Genomic DNA, 21,957 nt, shown 5'->3' on the forward strand with positions numbered 1-21,957 from the left:
CATTCAGACAGAGCCTGATTCAAATACCAACTCCACCTCTCATGAGCTGTGGGACTGTGGGTAAGATACTAAACATCTCTGAGCCTCAATTTCCCAACTGTAAATGATAACTTATCATACTAATTTGTGCAGGGAGGATGTAAGAATTAGAAAAAATAAATGCCAAATGCCCGACACAGTGCCTGAGACATAGTAAGCCCTTAACATAGCTGTACATACAGCTTCCTTCACTTGTTTAATGGACTGACTGGAAGCCCGCTGAGCACCAGGCATGGTGAGTATCATGTGGGGGGTGTAACTAGCATTTCTGGGGAAGAGACACTCGAGCCAAGATCTAAAGGATGAGCAGGAGGTTTCTAGGAAGAAGAACTGTTATAAAGCCCCACAATTAGTAAGAGGTAGAGAGAGACCTTGAACCTACAACTTCTCTAAGCAAATTCAATTTTTTTTCAGTAAATGACTGTCACTGAAATTTCAGTATTTATTTTAAAACAACAAAGAACAAAATAATGCATTGTCCTGTGTTTTAACTGCCTGTCTTCTGCTCCTCGTCATAGGCTAGGTGTGCAATGGTTTTTAAAGCAGGGTCCTTGGACGCCTGGCATAGGAGTCTCATAGGTAGAGCTTGACAACATGTAGACTCTTGGGCCCTGTGTGCAGGAATCAGACTTTCTAGCAATGGGGCCTAAGCATCTGCATTTTAATAAGTAGGACGGGGAGTTCTAAATTATTCGTCCTCGTGGAAAAGTGTGAAAGTCAAGGAACTGGTGGATCACCAAGTCCTTGGGAAGCAGAGAGGTGTGCTTAAATGAAGAGAGGCTGAAGAGTCTAGCAGCCTGTAAATGGATCACTCTGTCCTTGTTCTTGGGTGTGGGGGGCCTCTTCTTTCTTCCCCTGCCTGCAGGATCATCCTGGGGAGCCGGGAACGAAGGGCCTGCGTGATGAGCGGTGGGAGGGTGGGAGACGCGGCAGGGTGAGCATTAGCGAAAGTGGGGAGTCCAGATTCCAGCCACAGGACTGCCTGACACAACACCAGGGCTCTGTCCAGTATCAAGCTGTGCCCACTGGGAGGAGTCACAGAAACCGTGGGGTGTGAAATCACCGGCAGGCGGGCAGGCGAGTGATCTCCGTCCTCTGCTCATTGGCTGTGAGACTCAGATGAGGCACTACCCTTCTTGGGAAGAGTTCCTTCATTTCTTTCAAAAGGGGATGAAGGTACCTGCCACTGGGAAGTACTGGGTACCCAGTAGCCTTTTAGTAAAATGGACTGTTATGAATGAGGAATGGCCAGGAAGCCAATGCGCAGGGTGGAGTGACCATGAGGGAGGGTAACCTCCCACACAGAGGACAGAGGACAGGGTCAGGCTGGGAGTAGGTGCCCTCGCAGGCGGTGAGGTGGGGCCAGAGCACTGCAGCCATTCCTGGGAGTGGCTCCGTGCGGAGGTGACTGAGCTGCCAGGTGTGGGGGGAGGGGGGCAGCTCTCGGTGACCACACAGGTCTCTCCCGGCTCCAATCTCCACGATTCTGGGAATCAGGAGGCACACTGTTTCCCTCCGTCAGAGGGCTGCTCCCTCTCCTGGGGGAGTTGGCAGGTCTGCTGCTGGCCTGTTGGCTGGAGACACATGGGCAGCACAGCCTGGCATTTCTTTACAGACTCTCACTGTCTCTTTCTTGTGCTGCTTTCTTCCAGTTCCCACGCCCCACCTCTGCAAGTCCCCAGGGATCCTGCTTCCTCCTGCAGCGGGGAGGGCAAAGGCCCTGGGTGAGGAGATAGATCGGGCCTTCCCTCTCCATGCTGCTCTGCTGGGACCCTCAATGACTCATTGTCCCTGGCGCCCAGGGCCCCATCCCTCCCAGGGAGAGGAGGCCCAGGGTGGAGCGCCGGTCAGCAAGTCTGGGCCTGGTGCAAGCGACGGCTGCAGTCCCGTCTGTCCAGAGCTTTTCACTTCGCAGTTGTGGGATTCTTATTCATTCGGAGTCGGCTGGTCCTGAATGCTTTCAGCGAAGATTTAGGCACTGTGCCAGGCACTGGGGTTCAATTTGGGGGGAAAAAAAAACCCAGTTCTTAACCTGATGTTCAAGGAAGGTCCAGTCCAGTGGGAGACATGAGAAGTAAATAATAATGATCAGTTAAGGGCTGGTTCGTTCCTTGCCTCGTTGAACAGTCATTGAGAACCTGATACATGACAGGCACTGTTCCTGAGGCTGAGAATACAGTGGGAATCAAAGTCCCTTGCCCACACAGTCTTCTGTTTTAGAAAATAATACAATAAAATAAATGACATATCCTACCTATATTGCTATATCTATCATCTCTTTATCTCTCTATCTAATCAGCTATTATTTCAGACAAAGATAAATGCTTGAATTAAAAAATGCAGTTAGGCCTGGAGAGTGGGGATAGTATGGCCTCTCTGCAAACATGGCATGTGATTAGAAATTTGAAGGGAACTGGGAAGGTGAGAGGGGGTGCTATCTGCAAAAGGGGTTCAGGAGGAAGGAAGAACAGGTGTAACGACTGTGCTGGACTCTACCTACCTCATACTTATCACTGTCAGGAGCAAGGACTTCCTTTCCACTTTACAGATGGGGAAACCAAGGGCTTCAAAGGGGGAGTAATTTATCCAAGGCCTCCTGGCTTGTAGAAGGAAGAGCTAGGACCCAGCTCTGCTTTCACGGTGGGTTCTCAGCCATGAAGGCACACTGCCTTTCCTGGGCAAGTCCTAGATGCTGTAAGCACAGAGGACGGATGCCAAATTCAACTTGAGGGCAGAAGGCAAAGAAGGGACGTGGAAGCATGACCTTGATGGACACAGAGGGCACCAAGCCAAGGGAGGTCCGCCAGCCTTTGCTCTCCGGCCCCAAAGCTGCCTATGCGCGCGTGTCTGCAGTCTGCAGAGAGAAGGAGCTCCTCCCTCAAATCCCCTGGGCTTCATTTAGATTCTACTCAATGCACCTCCTCAGAGAGACCTTCCCTGCTGGCCCTGCCTCAAATACTAGGCACTGTCTATCTCTTCTTTGCTTCAACCCTTTCTCACAACCTGCCATTTAGAATGCATAGTTATTGACTTGTTTACTGTCGGTTTTCTGCAGGTTGAATCTCAGCTCCACAGGGCTATAGCCCCTGTGCCTGGCACATCTTTAATCAGTGACCAGAGAGAAAGTAGGAAAAGCTCAGAGGCCATGTCACCACTGAGCAGAGTTTGAGAAGGCAGCGCTTCCCCAGGCAAAGACACCAAGAAGTGAGCCCCAAGAAGGTGCTCTTTGTAACGTTTGCTGCTGTGCCCAGCACTCTGAATTTGTTCAATAAATATCTGTTGAATGAATGAATATCTGGAATTTGAAATTCCAAGTTCCGGAAACTCAGAAGACTCTGTGCAATGACATGTGAAATAAAGAGTAAAGGAATATTATTTTATAATGTTCATTGGGGGATATTTGAGTTCCTGGGATAGAGACCCAGAAAAGTTGAGAGCTCGTCCTGGCTCAGGAGCTAAGATGCTGGGAGGATTTGGACCAGAGACACTCCTCCCTACCTCTCAGGCCACAGTTTGCCCAGGTGTAAAATGGGAACACACAGAAAACTCTTAAGGGGCTCTTCTAACTCTGGGCCTCTAAGATTGTATAAAATATCCTTTTCCCTGGGACAGGCCATCTCTGACTTATCCCAAACATCTTCCCTGGAAACAGTAAGACCAAGGCAGTTTCTGAGTCTTTGAGGCCTTTCCTCAAACTCTTGTATTCCTTATGCTTTCTGGCTCGGTCTCTCCAACCCTCTCTGAGGTTTGACCTTCTAATGAGCAGATGCACATTATCAGCCACTGTGGTTTGAACGGGTGCCTGTAATTCAGTGTTGCCTAATGCTGGAAATTGAGAGCAGGGCTTGCGTAATTAGGCTGGGGCCTCGTTAATGTCTGCCTCCTTGGGTGTTTTTCATTCCTGGTTTCTCCTGCCCTGTATTTCGGACCCCATCTGTCTGTACAAGCACAGCTGCCCTTTTTTATGGCTCCATTGTGGAGCCAGGCTTGAACTTGGGCCCAGAATGGCCACAGCCATCCACAAAGCATGAACCTTCATCTGCCCTGGAATGGCCCCTGCTCTGCTCTCCAAATAGAATTTTGCAACTTTACTAAGACCCTGGTTGAGTTGTTCCTAAGCACCTTGAGCTGGCCAGCAGTCTACCCTTAGTTTGGTGTTTGACAGAAACCAGAGGAAGGGGCTCTACTAACTTAATTGCTGTTATTCTCAGTGATCTAACCAACTGTGTGCAGTACTTTGCCATTTACAAAGCACCACTAGAATCTGACCTTGCATGGGGACTTGGTCTGTTTTGTTCACTGGTGATTTCCTAAGAGAGTCACTCTTTTTGTGCCCTCCTGCCCCCACCCCACTCTTCTCTGCCTGTTCTGAGCCCGAGGAGGCTGACCCCTGTGCATGGCACTGATGGGCTTTCTTGCTCACTGGTGTCTGCATGGCTTTGGCCAAAGAGAGGCCCCAGCTGGAGACTGGAGGACAGGGGCAGGAAGGGTGGTGGTGTTTCTTCCTAGTCCCCACCCTGCTTCAGTGCCATGACTTCAGAGGGAGCTGAGTCCCTCCACACTACTGCTTCCCGCTCAAATCTAGAGGAAACCTACTAGACTGAATCTACTAATTCTATTTCCCTGCCTTTCCCTTCACCCCTGCAGATGGTAATAGCTTCCTGCTGCTATTGGATTCTGGGTACCTCACATGTTCCCTTAGCCCCACACACTCCTCTGTAAGTGATCCCTTCATTAAAATATCTTCCTATAAACCATGTGGGAGTGAATTCTGTTTTCTGCCCAGCCCCTCTGATGCAACCAGCATCTGTAATGGAGCCTGGAACACAGTAGGGCCTTTAACAAGTATTTGTGGAATGAATGAACAAACCATTCACATTGAACATCTCCTTACAAAAACTACATAAAATCATACTTTTGCCTTTCAGAGATAAACTGAGGTGCAGAGACGTAGATTCTTTGGTCTGAGCAATAGATTTCAATGGGAGAGCAACACACGCATCCTGTACCCTGGATGAGATTGGGCCACACTCAGAGCCCTGGAGAAATCTCTACACCCTGCTGCTTTCTATACAGACCCAGAGAACACTCATGCCAGCCTGCAGTGGCTCAACAGGACCATACGTCATGGAGCGGAAAGGGGTAATGCAAGTGAGAGAATAACAAAATCTCAGGGTTTAAAGACACTTGGAAATTCACTTGGCATAGAACCAGAGATCTGGGTTCAAATCCAAGTGCTACCACTTTCTTTCTTTCCCAGTGTTATTGTGGTATGACTGACAAATAACAATTATAGATATTTAAGGTGTACAACATGTTTTGATGTATGTATGCATTATGAAATTAGTACCCGATCAAGTTAATAAATCCATCCCCTAACATAGTCAACCATTTTTTCCCCTTGTAAGAACACTTGAGTTCTACTCCCCTTAGCAAATTTGAAGCATACATTATTATCAACAATTGTCATTATGCTGTACAGCAGGTTTCCAGAACTTACTCATCTTATAAATGAAAGTGTGTACCCTTTGACCAACATCTTCCCATTTCCCCTACATGCCAGCCCCTAACACCCACCATTCTATTCTTGCTATGAGTTCAACTTTTTAAAATTCCACATGAAAGTAAAATCATGCAGTATTTGTCTTTCTGCGTCTGTTTTAATTGATTAGCATTACGTCCTCCAGGTTTATCCATGCTGTTGCAAATGGCAGGATTTTCTCTTTTTTTTTTAGGCTGAATAATATTCCATTGCACATATATATCTATATATATCACATTTTCTTTATCCATTCACCCGCTGACAGACACATTGGTTGTTCCCTCATCTTGACTACTGTGGATAATGCCCCAGTAAACATGGGAGTGTAGATATCTCTTCAAAATAGTGATTTTATTTCCTTTGGACATATACCCAGAAGTGGGATAGCTGTATCATATGATAGATCTATTTCCAATTTTTTTTAGGAATACTGTTTCCCATAGCAGCTATACCAATTTACATTCCCGCCAATACTGTATGTGGGTTCCCTTTTTTCCATATCTTCACCAACTCTTATTACCCTTTGTTTTTTAAATAATAACCATCCTAACAGATGTGAAGTGATATCTTACTGTAGTTTTGATTTGCATTGTCCTGATTAGTGATGCTGAGCATCTTATCATGTACCAGTTGATCATTTGTATGTCTTTTTGGGAAAAATGTCAATTTAGGTCCTTTGCCCATTTTTAAAATTGGGTTATTTGGTTTTTTGCTATTGAGCTGTATAAGTTCCTTATATATTTTCATTAACTCCTTATCAGAGAGATGGTTTGCAAATATTTTCCTGATTTTCTGTGTTGTCTTTTAATTTTGTTGATTATTTTCTTTTCTGTGTAGAAACATTTAGTTTTAGTTTAGTTTTCCTCCTGTAATTTTTTCCCACTTTCATACAGCTGTGCTCTGAAAAGATACTTGATATAATTTCAGTTTTCACAAATTTGTTAAGACTTGTTTTGTGCCGTAACATATGATCTACCCTGGAGAATTTTCCTTGTGCCCTTGGGAAGAATGTATATTCTACTGCTGTTGGAAGGAATGTTCTGGTATGTCTTTTAGGTCCATTTGGTCTAAAATAGAGTTCAAGCGCAATCTTACTGATTTTCTGTTTGGATGGTCTATCCATTGTTTTAAGTGGGGTAGTGAAGTTTCTACTATTATTGTATTTCTCCCTTCAGATTTGTTCATATTTGCCTTATTTATTTAGGTGCCATGATGCTGGGTACATATATATCTACAATTGCTATAACCTCTAGATGAACTGACCTCTTTAACATTATATATCCTTCATTATCTCTTGTTACAGTTTTTGACTTAAAGTCTATTTTGTCTGGCGTAAGTAGAGCTCCCCCTGCTCATCCTGGGTTTCTATTTGCACGGAATATCTTCTCCCATTCTTCTACTTTCAGCCTAGGTGTGTCTTTAAAGCTAAAGTAAGTCTCTTATAGGTAGCACATTGTGGCTGTTGTTTGCTTTCTTTTGTTTTGATTCATTCAGCCACTCTCTTTGATTGAAGAACTTAATTCATTTCCATTTAAAGTACTTATTGATAGATAAGGACTTCACAGTTGTGGTCCCAGAATGGTATGCTTTTAATCCTTTTTCTGTTTATGTGTCTACCATAGTTTTTGCTTCTTGGCTACCATGAGACATGCACAAAACATCTTATAGTTACAAGTCTGTTTTAAGCTGATAACTTACCTTCAAGCACCTACAAGAGCTCTACTCTTTCGCTTCCTCCTCCCTGCATTTTATGTTTCTGACGTCACTCTTTACATCACTATATTGTGTATTCATTAACAAATATTTGTAGCTCTATTTTATAGTTCTAGTTACTTAAGAACAAAACACTTCTGTCTTTTAACCTTTAGAATAGAGTTAAAAGGGATTTACACACCACCATTGTAGTACTAGCTTATTTTTAATCTGACCAAATACTTACCTTTATCAATGAACTTTATACACTTCCATTTATTTTCATGTTACGAATTACTGTCCTTTCATTCCACTAAATTCTCACCAATTAAAAGTCAGATGCTCAGATCCCCTTGATGTTTTTCTACCAAATGGTTGTTATGCTTTTGCATCCCACTCGCAATGGGAAGTTACAGCCTCTTTAAGCAGCACTGACTGTGAAACAGCCTCCCTCTTGTTAAGGAGGTACTCCGGTGCGGTGGTACCACGCACAGGTTCTGGGGGCAGACGGCTTTGACTGGAATCCTAGCTTTGCCACTCACTCCATTCCCCAACCTATGGGTGCTTTAGCCTCCTTATCTAGAAAATGTGGATTTTAATTGTATACACGTTCTAGGGTTGTTGAAAAGATAAAATGAGTCAATACCTATTAAATGCTTGGAATAGTGCCCAGCACGTAGGAAATTCTATAAAGTGTTTGTTAAATAAATAAGAATTCATGAATTTCATATGTGCAACTGCAGCTGGCTTAATCAAAAAAGGTTTTTTTTTTGGCTCAGGTTTAGAGATGAGTCTGGATCCAGGGCCTTGTATAGCATCATCAGATCACTGACTTTGTCTGTCTCAAATTTTCTCTCTCTTGGCTGAGTTTTCTTCTGTATTGACTTCATTCTCAGCAGCTCCTTCCCTTGAGGAGAAAAAGAGGCAGCGACCAACAGCTCTAGGAATCCATCCCACCAGCTCAGCAGCCCGAGCTGAATGCATGTGTCTCTCACCCAAGGGTTCCAGCAGAGGTCTCACAATGGCTTCTCACTGGCCCGGCTTGGGTCCTATTGAGATATTCTGATTCTAGGGCTGCTTATGTGCCTTCAGCTCCAGATACCACACAGACTGCAAGTTGGAGAGGAGCTACCCACATGGAAAATCTAGTGTTGCTCCCCAGAGCAGAAAGACTGGATGCTGGAGAAGACCAACAGAGGTCTACTCTACCAGCAATCCCGCTCACCTTCCCTGAAGATGCTCCCCAGGAACAAGATTTCTGAAGATCTAGGCTATGTTCATATTGCACACTTAGAAGTGCTTAGGGGTATTTTCAATGCAGTATCTAAGTCTTTTTGAAAGAATATGCTGCAAATCAAGAGCACTGCTCAACATTCCTGCTTTAGGAGAACGCAGCTAGGGCTTGGAAAAGCCTACTGACTCCCCACCTGCAAGACACACTGTGAGCTGGACTACAGCTGCCCGGTCAGTGTGCACATTCTCACAGGTCTGTAACCTACGGCTTGCCAAAACAAGCTGGCTGGCTGAGACTGTAAGCACCATTTTGGGCATGAACAAAAAACCTAAACAGCTCCATGGACCCATGAACCCAGGGCTTTGGCTATTATTCACCCTGTCCTCACAGCCCTGGCTGCTCAAGGAATGGGCTTCCAGCAGCGTCAGTGTAGTCTGGGAGCTTGTCCACACCCTCGCTGCTCAAAATGAGGTCTGCAGGACTGCCAGCATTGGCTTCATCTGGGAACTTGTAGGAAGTTCAGGATCTTAGGTCCCACCTGAAGACCTAATGGATGAGACTGCATTTTAAGAAGATCCCCAGGGGATTTGCATGCATATTAAAACTTGAGAAGCACTACTGTGTTGGCCCCTTAGGGTTGCCTTAACAAAGTACCACAAACTGGATGGCTTAACACAACAACAGAAATTTGTTGTCTGTTTTGGGGCTACAGACCTGAAATCAAAGTGTTGCCAGGGTTGGTTTCTTCTGAGGGCTGAGGGAAATTTGTTGCATGCCTTTCTCCAAGCTTCTGGTGATTGAGGATAATCCATGATGTTCCTTGGCTTTGCTCCAGTCTCTGACTCCATCATTACACGGCATTTTTCTCTGCGTCTCTGGGTCTAAATTTCCCTTTTCTTATAAGGACACCAGTCAGGTTGGCCTAAGGGCCCACCCTACTCCGATATGACCTCATCTTAACTACTGCATTTGCACGACCCTATTGATAAGACCACACTCTGAGGCACTAGGGGTTAAGCCTTTAACACAGCTTTTGGGGGGAACACAATTCAACCCATAACAACTGCCTTCAAAGCCTGCCATTCCTAAATGCTGGTAGACTAGCTGATTAAGAAACACCTGGAACAGTTTATAAATTAGTTTTTGTAAACAGTTTTACAAATAGAGGGGGGAAAGTGAGACATCTAGAATGAGGGCTGGGATATCTATTTTTGCAAGGTGATTCTTATTCAGGCAGCACACCCAGCAGGATCCTCAGCTTTACGGCTGACCTAGCCCTAGTGCAGGGCCAGTATGGGAGCAATCTGGGGAGGTTCTCCAACAGGCTACTTCCAGGAATCACCCTGGGGAGTTTTACCACTGACACCCAAATCATACCATCGGAGGTTCTAGTGTAACTGATCTTTCATACCCCTGGGCATAGGCGTTTAAAGCATTTCCTGGGCGATTCTAATCTATAGCCAAAGTGGCAGACTAATGAGACAGACGTTCTCATTTTTACACATTACGAAAGAAGATAAACCAGTCCCTTTCCCATATAGGGAAGCAGGATATAAGCACACATAATCCCAAATATAAACATACATACAGGTTCCTAAACATTACGTTGCAGGTGTTCCACAGCTCTTATGTGCCAAATGAGGTTGCTGTGAGAAGTAAATGGATGTATATATCTAGCACCATTCTTAAAATCTCCCACGATGGCAGACTGCTTATTTTTCCTTGTAGTTTTGCCAATTACTGAGATATATTTTGAGGCTTTTTTTGTGTGCTTAAAATTTTTTAATGATCTCTTCTTGGTAAATGAATCCTTTATCATAGTGGATTATTTCCTTTTCCCTAGTAGTGTTTTTCACCTCGAAGTCTATTTTTTCTCCTGAAATTAATTAGCTACACTGGCTAGCTTTCTTTTGCCAGTAGTTACATGGTATGTATACATTTCCACACTTTAACTTTCAAACTTTCATATGTTCTTCTGTTCTGGATGAATCTCTTAAATGGAATATAGTTGGACCTTTAAAAATCTACTCTGACAATCTTGTTGCAGGTACTCTCGAAATTAGAGCAGTTAGTTCTTTTACATTTAATGTAATTACTGATATACATTGGTGATAAAATATTTAACAACTCAAGCTGGGTACTTTGTGGAGGTTGCAGTTCTAACAAGTGACCATGGATTACAGACTTGAAGGGACAGAGGAAATAAGGGATCCCCTCTTTGGGGTTTCATCACTGCTTCCAAGGGTGTGTCTCCCCTGCAATATCTGAGCATGGGGTGAACAAGGAAATGGGCTGCGGGCAGAAGCCTGGTGAGCTGGGACCGGAAGAGCAGTCCAGTGGCCGTGCCCATCCATGGGGTGAGGCTGGCCAAAGGCATTCAGCAGGCTCAGAGCAGAGGCTATTTACCAACTTGTATAGAAAAACTTCCACATTTTACTACCCATATGCTGTACATGCCATTCAGAAGGATATCAGCCTGCTGATATATTTGGATTTAAATCTATCACCTTATTTTATTTGTTAACACCTGTTCTATGTTGGATCTTCTTTCTTGCCTTCATTTACTACATCTTTTTCTTTCTCTCTTGTAGTTTTCAAATATTGCATTCTGTTTCCTTTTTTAGTAATTATCTTAGAAATTACCTCATGCTAGTTTAACTTTTTAAAGCCTATTAACCAATACATACACTTTTCTGCCTGACAATACAAGGGTCTCAGAACACCTTAATTCCATGTATCCCCAGCCTCTACTACTTTACTGTTGTGCATCCTAATCCTTCATATGCTTTCTAAATCCATAAGATATTGCTATTCTTGTTGTTGTCTTGAAGACAATGCTTATTAACATTTACTACCATCTTTGTCCTTCACATCTTTTTGTAGTCTATGTTATTCTGGGATCATTTTCTCTTTACCTAAAGCACACACTTGAAATTTCCCTTAGGGAGAGTCTTTCCTTTGTAAATGTTTTCATTTTGCCTTCATGCATAACAAGATGTTTCCTGGAGAATGAAATTATAGGTCAGCCATTATTTTATTTCGGCACCCTGAAGAAATTATTCCACCACTGTTGCCCAGGAGCCTATGTTAGGCTTTTCCTCCAATAAAAGTCACCTGCCTTCTTTTCTCTGGCTACTTTCAAGGTGTTTCTCTTCGTCTTTCTGTGCTTCCAATATTGTGTCTTGGCGTGTAATTCTCATTACCAATCTTGCTTGAAATTTGGTGAGCTTCTGAGTCTGGTAGCGTGGTATCTTTCTGAAAGACTCCTAACGATCCATTTCTTAAAATACTGCCTCTGCTCCATTCTTTCTTCCCTCTGATGCTGAGACTGACGGACTGAATGTTAGGCCTTCTCACGGGATCTGACCGACTCCTCTGCATTTCCGACCTCTCTCGCTCTGGGCTTCACCTCTACCTCTCACTTCATTAACACCTTTCAGCAGTGAGTAACATGCTGTTAAACACGACACATCCAATAATTTTGTTTATTGTAGTTTTCATTTCTAGAAGTTCTATTTGGCTTTTGTAAAAAATGGTTTTGTCGTTTTTAAATGTTCCCTAATTCCTAATTTCAACCTGATTTTTCTTTTTAACTTAATATGTATGATGCTATTTTTTTGAGAATTGGTGTCTGAGGATTCCAACATCTGCTGTCTTTGAGGGTCTCTTTCTGTTGTCTATTGTTCCTGTTTCTTTTCATTCATGGTGCCTGTGCCTGGTTACCTTTGACTGCAGGCTAGCTATTGTACAAAAGAGTATCTGAGTAATTATTTGAAGCCTGGGATGAGAGTACCTCCCTCTACAAAGGAGTTGTGTTGACTTTTGGCATGTCTGGGGTCACCCTGAACCCAGTCTCATGATCGAGGTCCTCTGGAAAACCAATCCAGCTGCAATCAAACTGCTCATCTACTAGTAATTCACATTCACCCTGAAGGTAAGGTCCTTCGGAGTCTCAGCTTATTGTGTAGTGGGAAGGTCTACCATTATAGTCCCCACCTGGAGTGGCCCTGGGGATCGATTTCTGTCTCCCTTGCCCCTGCTAGGCTATCAAAACCAGTTTTCAAATTTGGTGCACTAAGCAAATATGCTGATAAAAAAGGTAGGTTTTGTACGCACTTCTCTCTCTGGGTTTCCATTTCCCCACCATCTTCTTCCTGGTGCTTCCTTACTATTGTGCCAGCTCTTTAAAGGCTTTGGAGATTATCATTATTTAAAACCATTTTTAGAGTTGTTTTCAGGGCAAGAGTTGGTCCAAGTAATCTAGTCCACTATTATTAGAAATAGAAAGCCATGTAATATCTTTCTTAGTACATGGCAGGCACTCAGTAAATGATGGCTGAATTAATTGAATTATAATTTCCCTAATACACTCCTTTATTTTTTTTTGGCCTGCCTGCATTTACAGAGACTGTTTTTTACTCTCAGAATGCATAGAATGCCCACATTCCATCATTTGACAAAGCTCAGAACACAACGCCACATTTCCTCAAAGTTCTCCCTGTTTTCCGTACTTCCCAAATCTGAATCCTCTTTCTTCTCCATCTAAACCCTCACAAGACCTACTCTGTATCATTCTCAGAGTATTTAAGTAGATAGAACTATATTAATACAACTGTTTATCTCTCCTGTGGATTTATACTTTCTTGACTTTTCTGGGCTTCTAAAGAATTCCTTCACTTCCCTCCAGCTCAGCTTAGGTTATAAACAGATCTTTGAGAAAATATTACATCCAGTCCTGTTAGGTTTCATGTCCTGGGAGGGGACTGTTTGAACGCTTAGTCTGCCTATTGTTGCAAGCAGGATGTAGCTCATTCTAATAAACCCTTACATTTGTACAGCACTTCTGAATCAACAGGGTGCTCGCACATCCATTCCTCCTACTTGAGCGTCGCTATTACCATGCTGCGGATGAGAAACAGCGGACAAAACAGACTACATGATAGGCCCAAATAGAGTCACAAAGCCAGAAATGGAGCCCAAGTCTTTTCTCTTCCAGCCCATTCCGGGACACTGCACTTGTTTCCCCATATAATCTGTGCCACCCGTCACTCCTATCCCCACAAGACCTCGATCTCTTTGCAAGCAGACGTTCTGTATGTGAAAGTACATGTAGGGCAGGAGGGAAGCTGAATGCGGCAGCAGTGGGGCTGGCTGTGTGATGCTTACGCGCACATACGCACACACACCTCTCAAACAGAGGCCTTCTGTTTCTTTGTCCTCCTTACCTCACAACCTTGGTCCCATTCCTCATGACCTGCATGTCCACCATGCAGCCCCCTGTGACATAGGCTGCTAGGTTCAACTCTGAGAATTCAGCCTGGAGGAGAAAGCAAAACAAAAAAAGATTCATCAACTACGGATGAAGCTAATACGCTGACATTTATCGGGTACTTCTATGTGCCAAATAGATATTTATAACTCACCCAAGACTTAGGAAATCGGTAACATTATTTTCTTCCCTTTTTGAAAGATGAATACACTGAGGTGCACAGAAGCATGGTGACATGCCCATGGTTACATAATTAATAAAAGGCAAAGCTGGACTGAAACCCTTGTGTCTCTGATTGAGCCACTACTAATTTCTACCACCTTGAAGACGAAAAAGCAACTCTAACGCCAGGACCATCGGAGGCCAACTGCTACCGATGATACATTTTCTCTCGATTTCCTCAGCTTCAGGCTAGCGACGGATAGTATGTCACTGTTAACAGACCCCTCCTCAACTTATCTGTGCACTGTCCCCTTTTTGGTTTGACCCCTCCCCTCACTCCACCCACATGGCTACTGTAGAAGCACCATGTTTGTGCAGAGAAGTACTGTTCCCCTGGTCACAGTGAATGGGCTGGCACCTGACCCAGGACGGAGGAGTAAGACGCCGTCCCATCAGAGCTTGGAACTGCAGAGTGATTTACACGGTTTCTTTCTAGGGGGTTGTATCATCTTTAATGCACAAACCTGGGTGCAACTGGGGGCCATATTTCCTGCCATTTGGATTAGGGAAGCACAGAAAACTAGGGGAGAGGTGGGGAGAGAGAGAGAGAGGAATGTCACAGCCGCTAAGAGAGGGGCCGAGGCAAGAGTCTGGGAGTGGTCAGGGGTTCATGTAATAGCTGTAATCCTGCTCTGAGATTTTAGGAGATAACCTCTGTATCCCTACGAGTTCATCTTTGTGTTCTTACCTGTTTAAGCAAAAAAGAACTCCTATTGTCTGTGACTGAATCTTATGGACTAAATCACTCCTACCAGATAATATGCTCCCTGGGGATAAGGGCTTGATGCTACAAACTTCTGTGCTAGTTTCCTAGGGTTGCTCTGACAAAGCACCACCCCCGGATAGTTTAAACAGCAGAAATTAATTTTCTCCCAGTTCTGGAGGCCTGAAGTTCAAAATCCAGGTGCCAGCAGGCCTCATTCCTCCTAAGGCTGTGAGGGGGGGTCTTCCCAGGCTCTCAACTCAACCTGGAGATGGCGGCCTTCCCCCCCAGGTCTCCTCTGTGCATCCCTACAGACAAAGCTCCCCTTTTTATAAGGACACTGTCGTGCTGGGTTAGGGCCACCCCAATGACCTCACTTGAACTTGATCACCTCTGTAAAGATCCCCTCCAAATAAGTTCACGTTCTGAGGGACTGGGGGTTAGGGCTTCAACATATGAGTTTTGGGGACACACAATTCACCCTGTAACTCCATCCTTGGAAGTGCATATTAACAAACTGTGCCTTCTGCAGAGTAGATGGCAAAAGCTATTTCTACGGATTTAATGAATAAAAATAACTACTCAGCTATATGAAACACTCATATGTGCAGGAGACTGTCCTAGGCATTCTACATGTAGGAAATTCATTTAACCCTCACTCTTAGCCAAATGAAACAAGCAAGGCACAGAGAGATTAAGTAACTTGCGCAATGTCACAGAGTCAGTAGCAGAGCCACTATTTCAACCCAGGCTCCAGCCTGTTTTTAACTGCTGCCCCCCACTGCCCCCACTGTTAAGCTGACTAAGGCTTTGGATGGAGTACAACTGGAAATTTTAGAGGCCTAAAAATAATCCATTTAAAGAGAAAAACAAGTTTATATTGAAGGGAAATATTCAAATATACTCCCTTGGAAATCGTTAACAGGAATTATGACCAGAGACCTACCCGGCTCCCCAGAGAGCCTTCAAGCAAACTCCGAGGGCTTACATCTCCTGCTCTCATTAATAACCTCATTAGGCTATGGCAGGTGAAAAGCAAAGAGTCCTGTTAATGAGTCCAGGTTAGTAAATAGTAATGACCTGCTTATTAAGTCTCATGTCTTAAAAATTCAGTTCCATCATCTTTAGGACACTTCATTGGCAAGATTACAAAGAAAAGTTAGCAAGAAAAGTATTGCTTATGTGTATGTAGAAAAAGAAGTGAGAAGAAAGTTGCAACATAGGATAGCTGGGTACCAAATCCATGATGAAAGGGAGTGAATCAGAATCTTGGATGGCAGACCCTCCAATCAAAGGAGGCAAAGACCCAGAGCGCTGTAGTGTCACCAAGCTGAGGAATCAGAAATTAGAGCTCAGGGAGGCTAGAATTTGCAGGAAAGAATATCAGAAAAGATGCAGCTGCACAGAAAAAGATCTCCAGGGAGATCTTTAAGTCCTTCGTTGAGTACTGATCTGAACATGCATAAAAAGAAACTGTCAAGGCCAGGAAAAGAACCATCAGAGAACAGTACACTCAACAATCTCCAGAACTCAAGCAAGGCTGGAAATAGTTCATGTTCTCATCAGCTAAAGTGTAAAGACCTTGTAACATGAGAAGAGTCCTCAAAATTTAGTAATGATACTAAATTAGCCCTGGACTGAAGCATGCTCTGTATCTGGGATGACCAATTTGTCCTACTTTGTTTGGAGCAAAGTTTTAAAAATTTTTAAATTCCTGCTTCCCAGAAACCTCCTAGGTCCCAATTTTTAACTGAAGGTCTCATGTCCTGGGAATCTCCTTAGTACCAGGCAAATGCAAACAATTAATCACTCTATCTAGATCTGTCCTAAGAAGCTTGAATGCATGCCTTGAAGGGGTTAAGTTATCCCAAATAACTTAACTGCATCCCCAAAGTACAACACTACTTAAAGGATTACAACAAAACCCAGTACCCAACACATAAAATCCACAACGTAAAATTTATGGCATTCAGTCACAAATTACCAGCCATTCAAGGAGGCAGGAAAATATGACCCATAATAAAGAGAAATCAATCAATAAGAGCAGATCCAGAAATGAAAGAGATATGATGGGAATAGCAGAAATGGAAGTTAAAACAACTATTATAACAATGTTCTATATTCTCAAGAATATAGAGGGGAAAAAACATTAACTGATGAGAAGAGAAGTAGAAAACGTAAAAATGGAAAACTAGAACTTCTAAAGACAAAAATATATCTTAAGTGGAAAATGTACTGTATGGGATTAATAGCAGATTAGACACTGTAGAAGAAAATACTAGTGAACTTGAAGAGAACACAATACAAGCCATAGGGAATGAAGCCCGGGAACAAAAATACTGAGAAAAGGAAGGGAACGGAAAGAAAGGGAAAGGAAGGAAGGAAAGAAGGAAGAGAGAAAGAAAAAGAAAGGAAAGAAGGACAAGAAAAGAAAGAGAAGGAAAGAAAGAAAAGAAGGGAGGGAGAAAGGAAGAAAGAAAAAGAAACCGAGCAAGTAAGCTAGCTCAGTGAGCTCTGGGAAAGTATCAGGTGGTCTAATGTACGTGTAACTGAAGTCCCAGGAAGACAAAAGGAAGGAACATCAAGAAATATTTAAAGAAAAGTGGACACAGATTTTGCAAATTTGATGAAAACTATAAACCCACAGCTTGAAGTTGAAAGAATTCAACAAATCCCAAGGAGAAGAAACAAAAAGAAATTCACACCAAGGCTTATAATAATTAACTCAGTAAAAACCAGTGATGAAGAAATGCACTTTATATTTCATTTAATAAATGAAATCTCACAGCAGCTTTTTTCCCTCATTTTATCTGTGAGATTCATCCAGGCTATTGTGGTTAGCAGCATTCATTTTTAATTTCTGTGCAGGGTTTTACTGTCTCTGAGTATACAATAATATATTAAATCCATTTTGCTGGTGATAGACACATGGACTATTTCTAGTCATTGGCTATTAAAAAAATGTGTTATGTGCATTCTTACACATCTTTTTTGGTGGACAAACACACTCATTTCTCTTGGGAATATATGTAGGAGTGGAATTGCTGGGCCATAAAACAGATATATATTCAGAAGACATCACTGAAGAATTTTCCAAAGTGGTTTTGTCAATTTAAATGCATATCAGCAATATGAGAATTGTAGTTGCTCCACGTTCTCTTGAACACTTGGTATTGTCAATGTTTTTAATTTTAGCTATTCTGGTGGGTGTTCAGTGGTAGCAATTATGGTTTTAATTTGCATTTCTCTGGTAATCGATGATGTCTTGAGCACCTGTTCACAGGCTATTTAGTACGTTAGATAATATCTTTGGTGAAATGCCAATTCAAGTCTTTTGTTCATATTTGTATTTATTTGCATTTTTCTAATTAATTTGTAAGAAGTATGTTAAAATCTAGATATAAATTCTTTGTTAGATACATTCATTTGCAAATGTCTTTCATTCTGTGGCTTGTCTGTTTTACTACATTTTTAAGTGAAGATTATTATTTAAGAAGTATAATTTAATACTTTTTTCAGTTAGCATTTTTATTGTATTTATATTAAGAAATGTTTCCCTGTCCTAAGGTCATGTAGTTACTCTCCAATGTTTTCTGCCAGAAGCTCTATGGTTTCATATTTTACATTTAGGTCTGTAATCCACCTATAATTAATTTTTTGTGTCAGGTGTGAGGTAGGACTCAAGGTGCAGTTTTCCCTTATGGTTACTCAAATACATTGGCACTATGTATGAAAAAGACCCCTCTTTCCCAGCAGAATTGCACTGGTGTCTTGCCAATCAAGTCACTTCAGAGGTGGCAGTCTGTTTCTAAATTCTCTAGTCTATTCTATGGATCGACTTGTCTACCCTTGAGTCAGTGTCAAGTTGTCTCAGTCACTGAAGCTTTACGGTGAGTCTCAACATCAGGTGGCATAATATTATTCTAAGAGGGAAGGTGCCTAGATAGGCCCTGGTGGTAACAGGTCCCAACACAAGGTAGCATGACCACACCTCTCGTCTCCTCTGCCTGCTGAGCAGACACAAAGTCTTACTATCCACCCACTCCAAAATACACACAGACACTGGGCAACCAGACAACCTCAAAGGCTCTGTCCCAAAGAAACTGAGAGGGTATTTCCCTAGTGATATGACTGACCTGACTGGACAGGGTGTGTTCTACTATGCCCTGGTTCAGACCACAACCCACCACTACAGCCAGGCCTCTCAAAGTGCTCCTCAGGGAAACCCCACCTCTCCTAAAGGTTAAAAAGTATATATGCATTAAGAGCCCAGCCCCTCCAGCTTTGCTGACAGGGAAAACAATTCTCAACAGCTTCTTAGGTGCCTGCCAGCTGAGAAGTTAATGAATGGAGAAGCAAGCACTTCTATTATTTTGAGTCTTCACCTATCCTGAGGAACGGTGCCTGTGGCCCTCCACGGTCACCACCCTCACCTGACCCTACACATTTCTCTTTGCTTTATAAAGGAACTTTCAAGGGTCCGCGAAGTTCTAAATGCCTGTTTTTTTTAACTTCTTTCCACCCATTGAAAGCTTGAGCACACTATCTCATTTGCATTATTTTTTGCCTATTTGTTGCTAGCAGGGACATTTATAAGGGGTTCTTTCTCTAATTTTTAACAGAAAGGAATAATGTCATAATATACAGCTTTGGAAAATGAAGACAGCTGTGTGTAATTCTGATTGTCAAGATTCTGTTTGAGAAGGGAAAGCAGTGATGGTATGTATGTATACATTTGCAGGCTATGTATACATCACTAAACACCACTAAAGACAGGCAGGTTTTCACAACAGAAGCATACATAGGATCTTGGTATTTTGCTATTCTTGTTGAAACCAGGCGTGTTTTTCAACAGTGATCTCAATGATAGCTGAAACTGCCAGATTATGTGAGTTTTCCTGTCTATGACTTTTAAAAAAATGTGTACATGGACAAATCAAAGATGACTGGAAAAGGAACTGGCCTTGAAGTCTGAGGACCAAGGATCTAAATCTTGGATTTGACACTGACGCAATGTAAGACCTTTGGCGAACCTCTCACTCTCCACTTTAATTTTCTTCATGTTTAAAATGAAAGAGTTATAATAATTGAATCATTGACATCTATGATCCCTTTCATTTTTATATCTCTCTCTTTCTCAACTCATGTCCCACAATCATCAATGAAGGAAAAAAACTACTATCATAGCACACTTTATGAAAAAGGAATGCAAAGCAATATTTTCATTGAAAAGCCATTCACTGCTTTATACCCTGCTCTAGGCACATAGTAGGTATTCAAAAATACTGATTGAATGAAGTGTCATCTTTTACTTTACAGATGAATAGATACCTACACTTGCTAAGTAACTTGACTTCTGAAACTCTGTCCATTGACAGATCCACTAGTCCAGTGGAGGGTATTTCCAGGCAGAGAGTAGGGGAAAGGCCTAATCTAAGTTTCTAGGAACAAAAGCACAGGTAAGAACACAGGGCTATTACGTCAACAGAATAGTGAGGTATCTTTTGTAGCTGGAACATGGAGTATATGGACAAACATAATAGGAGATGGAGCCAGAAAGGTGGGTCACAGATCAGACATGGTTGGAATCATATCTAACTCTGAAATCTCTTCTATAGCTCCCTAGATCAGAAGGAGATAGAAGCACCTGTTTATAATTAAACTCACATCCTGTTCCAAAATACACATGCACGTGCATGCAAACACACACACACAGACACGTACACACAGACACACACCTGTGCAGGAACATGATGGAATGCATTCAGTTTCCTGTAGGGCCTTTGGCTGCATTCTCACTGGAACTGGCACCTGGGAAGTATGTGATGCCAAGCAGACAATATTACTGCAGGCATGGGGTATTCATGTTTAGTCACTAATAATTGCATTTGCGATGATAATGATGTTGATGACAGAATGGGAAATGGTGATTGCAATCATTATGATAATAAGCTGAAGGGTGCTATTAGGCCAACTGATCAACAGGAAAGAAACTAAAATTGGGACTTGGAATTGGATGACTGACTGGAATGTACACAAGAAACCGAGAATGTGCGGGAATGTGAAGGTGTATCAGCCTTGACCGTGAAGCCTGACTGAAGGAGGATTTCAACACAACAAGACGTTGTCCAGAGCTCCTAAAAAAGGCAAGATGCTGGCAAACAGACCGTTCTGCAATCCAGGGGTGGCTGATAAGACACCAGAAAATCCTGTCAGTTTGTGAAGACCTATCTGGACCCTTAAATCCTTAGAGTGTACCCCTGTCCATTGTCTTAGGCATTCCATATATTTTGCAGGAGGAGAGACAGACAGACAGACAGACAGACAGACAGATACTGAGTTGGAAGGAGAAGGTGGGCAGCCTCTATTACCTTTCCTAATGCTAGGTCAATTTCTGACTCTGCCCTGTTCTCTAAACTTTCTTCCTATACTTCGTAAAGAGGAACTGCTAATCTAGTCATCAGGACATCACAGTACTACACGTAACAGTGGGCAGAGTCACTGCTGGGTTGAAAAGCCAGGCAACCATGTGTGCTGGCTTCCACTCTGTTTCTCTGTGGCTGAGTGTCTGCTGATCTGCGTGGCGGTCATGGTGACTTCCTCCCTCCTGCCTCTGCAGCTCCTCAAAGAAGATGACCTCAGCATCCCTCTTTCTCTCTGTCACTCTCTCTTCCATGAGTTGGCTGTTCTAAGAGTCCCAGATGTCCTGCTTTCTCTTTTCATAACTGTGTTCATTGTACCTTGAAATTATTTAGTAATAATAGCCACATATTTAGTAACACCCACAAATATGATTTTGACTTAAAGGTGGGTAAGATCGGTGGGGATTCTCAAGATGGTGGCATGAGTATGGTGGTGGCGGAAATCTCCTCCCAAAACCAGATATATTTTGAAAATACAGCAAATACAACTATTCCTAAAAGAGTGACGAGAAGATACAGTATACGAGCCAGGCTACATCTGTGAGAACACAGTATCTCATGGAAAAGGGTAAGATACAAAGCTGTGACTAGGCATGACCTGAGCCCTCCCCCCACCCCAGCTCACTGGTGGGAGGAAAAGAATCAGAGTGGGGAGGAGTGGAAGCATAGGACTGCTAAATATCCAGTCCTAGGAATCTACCCTGGGAGCACAGACCCACATTGCATGGTGCACTGGATATTAGAGGAGCAGAAAAGCAAAATCAGAGATGTAAGATTGTAAACAGGTTCCCAAAGCCAGCTGCCCTGGAACACAAGAAAAGCAGGGGCTTTAAA

The 21,957-nt window shown here is 42.8% G+C and overlaps 1 protein-coding gene across 3 annotated transcripts in view; it reads right to left on the reverse strand.

The window, feature by feature from the left end:
- The window catches only part of SYN3 (synapsin III), a 443,027-nt gene that overhangs the window by 340,664 nt on the left and 80,406 nt on the right, over positions 1–21,957 (reverse strand). For all 3 annotated transcript variants that reach the window (XM_017652294.3, XM_017652295.3, XM_017652297.3), the window contains exon 4: positions 13,733–13,824. In XM_017652294.3, coding sequence (XP_017507783.3) covers positions 13,733–13,824 — 92 coding nt within the window. The remainder of the gene's footprint in view (positions 1–13,732; positions 13,825–21,957) is intronic.

Source organism: Manis javanica, chromosome 10, assembly GCF_040802235.1.
Source record: "Manis javanica isolate MJ-LG chromosome 10, MJ_LKY, whole genome shotgun sequence".
In the NCBI taxonomy this organism is placed as follows: Eukaryota; Metazoa; Chordata; class Mammalia; order Pholidota; family Manidae; genus Manis; species Manis javanica.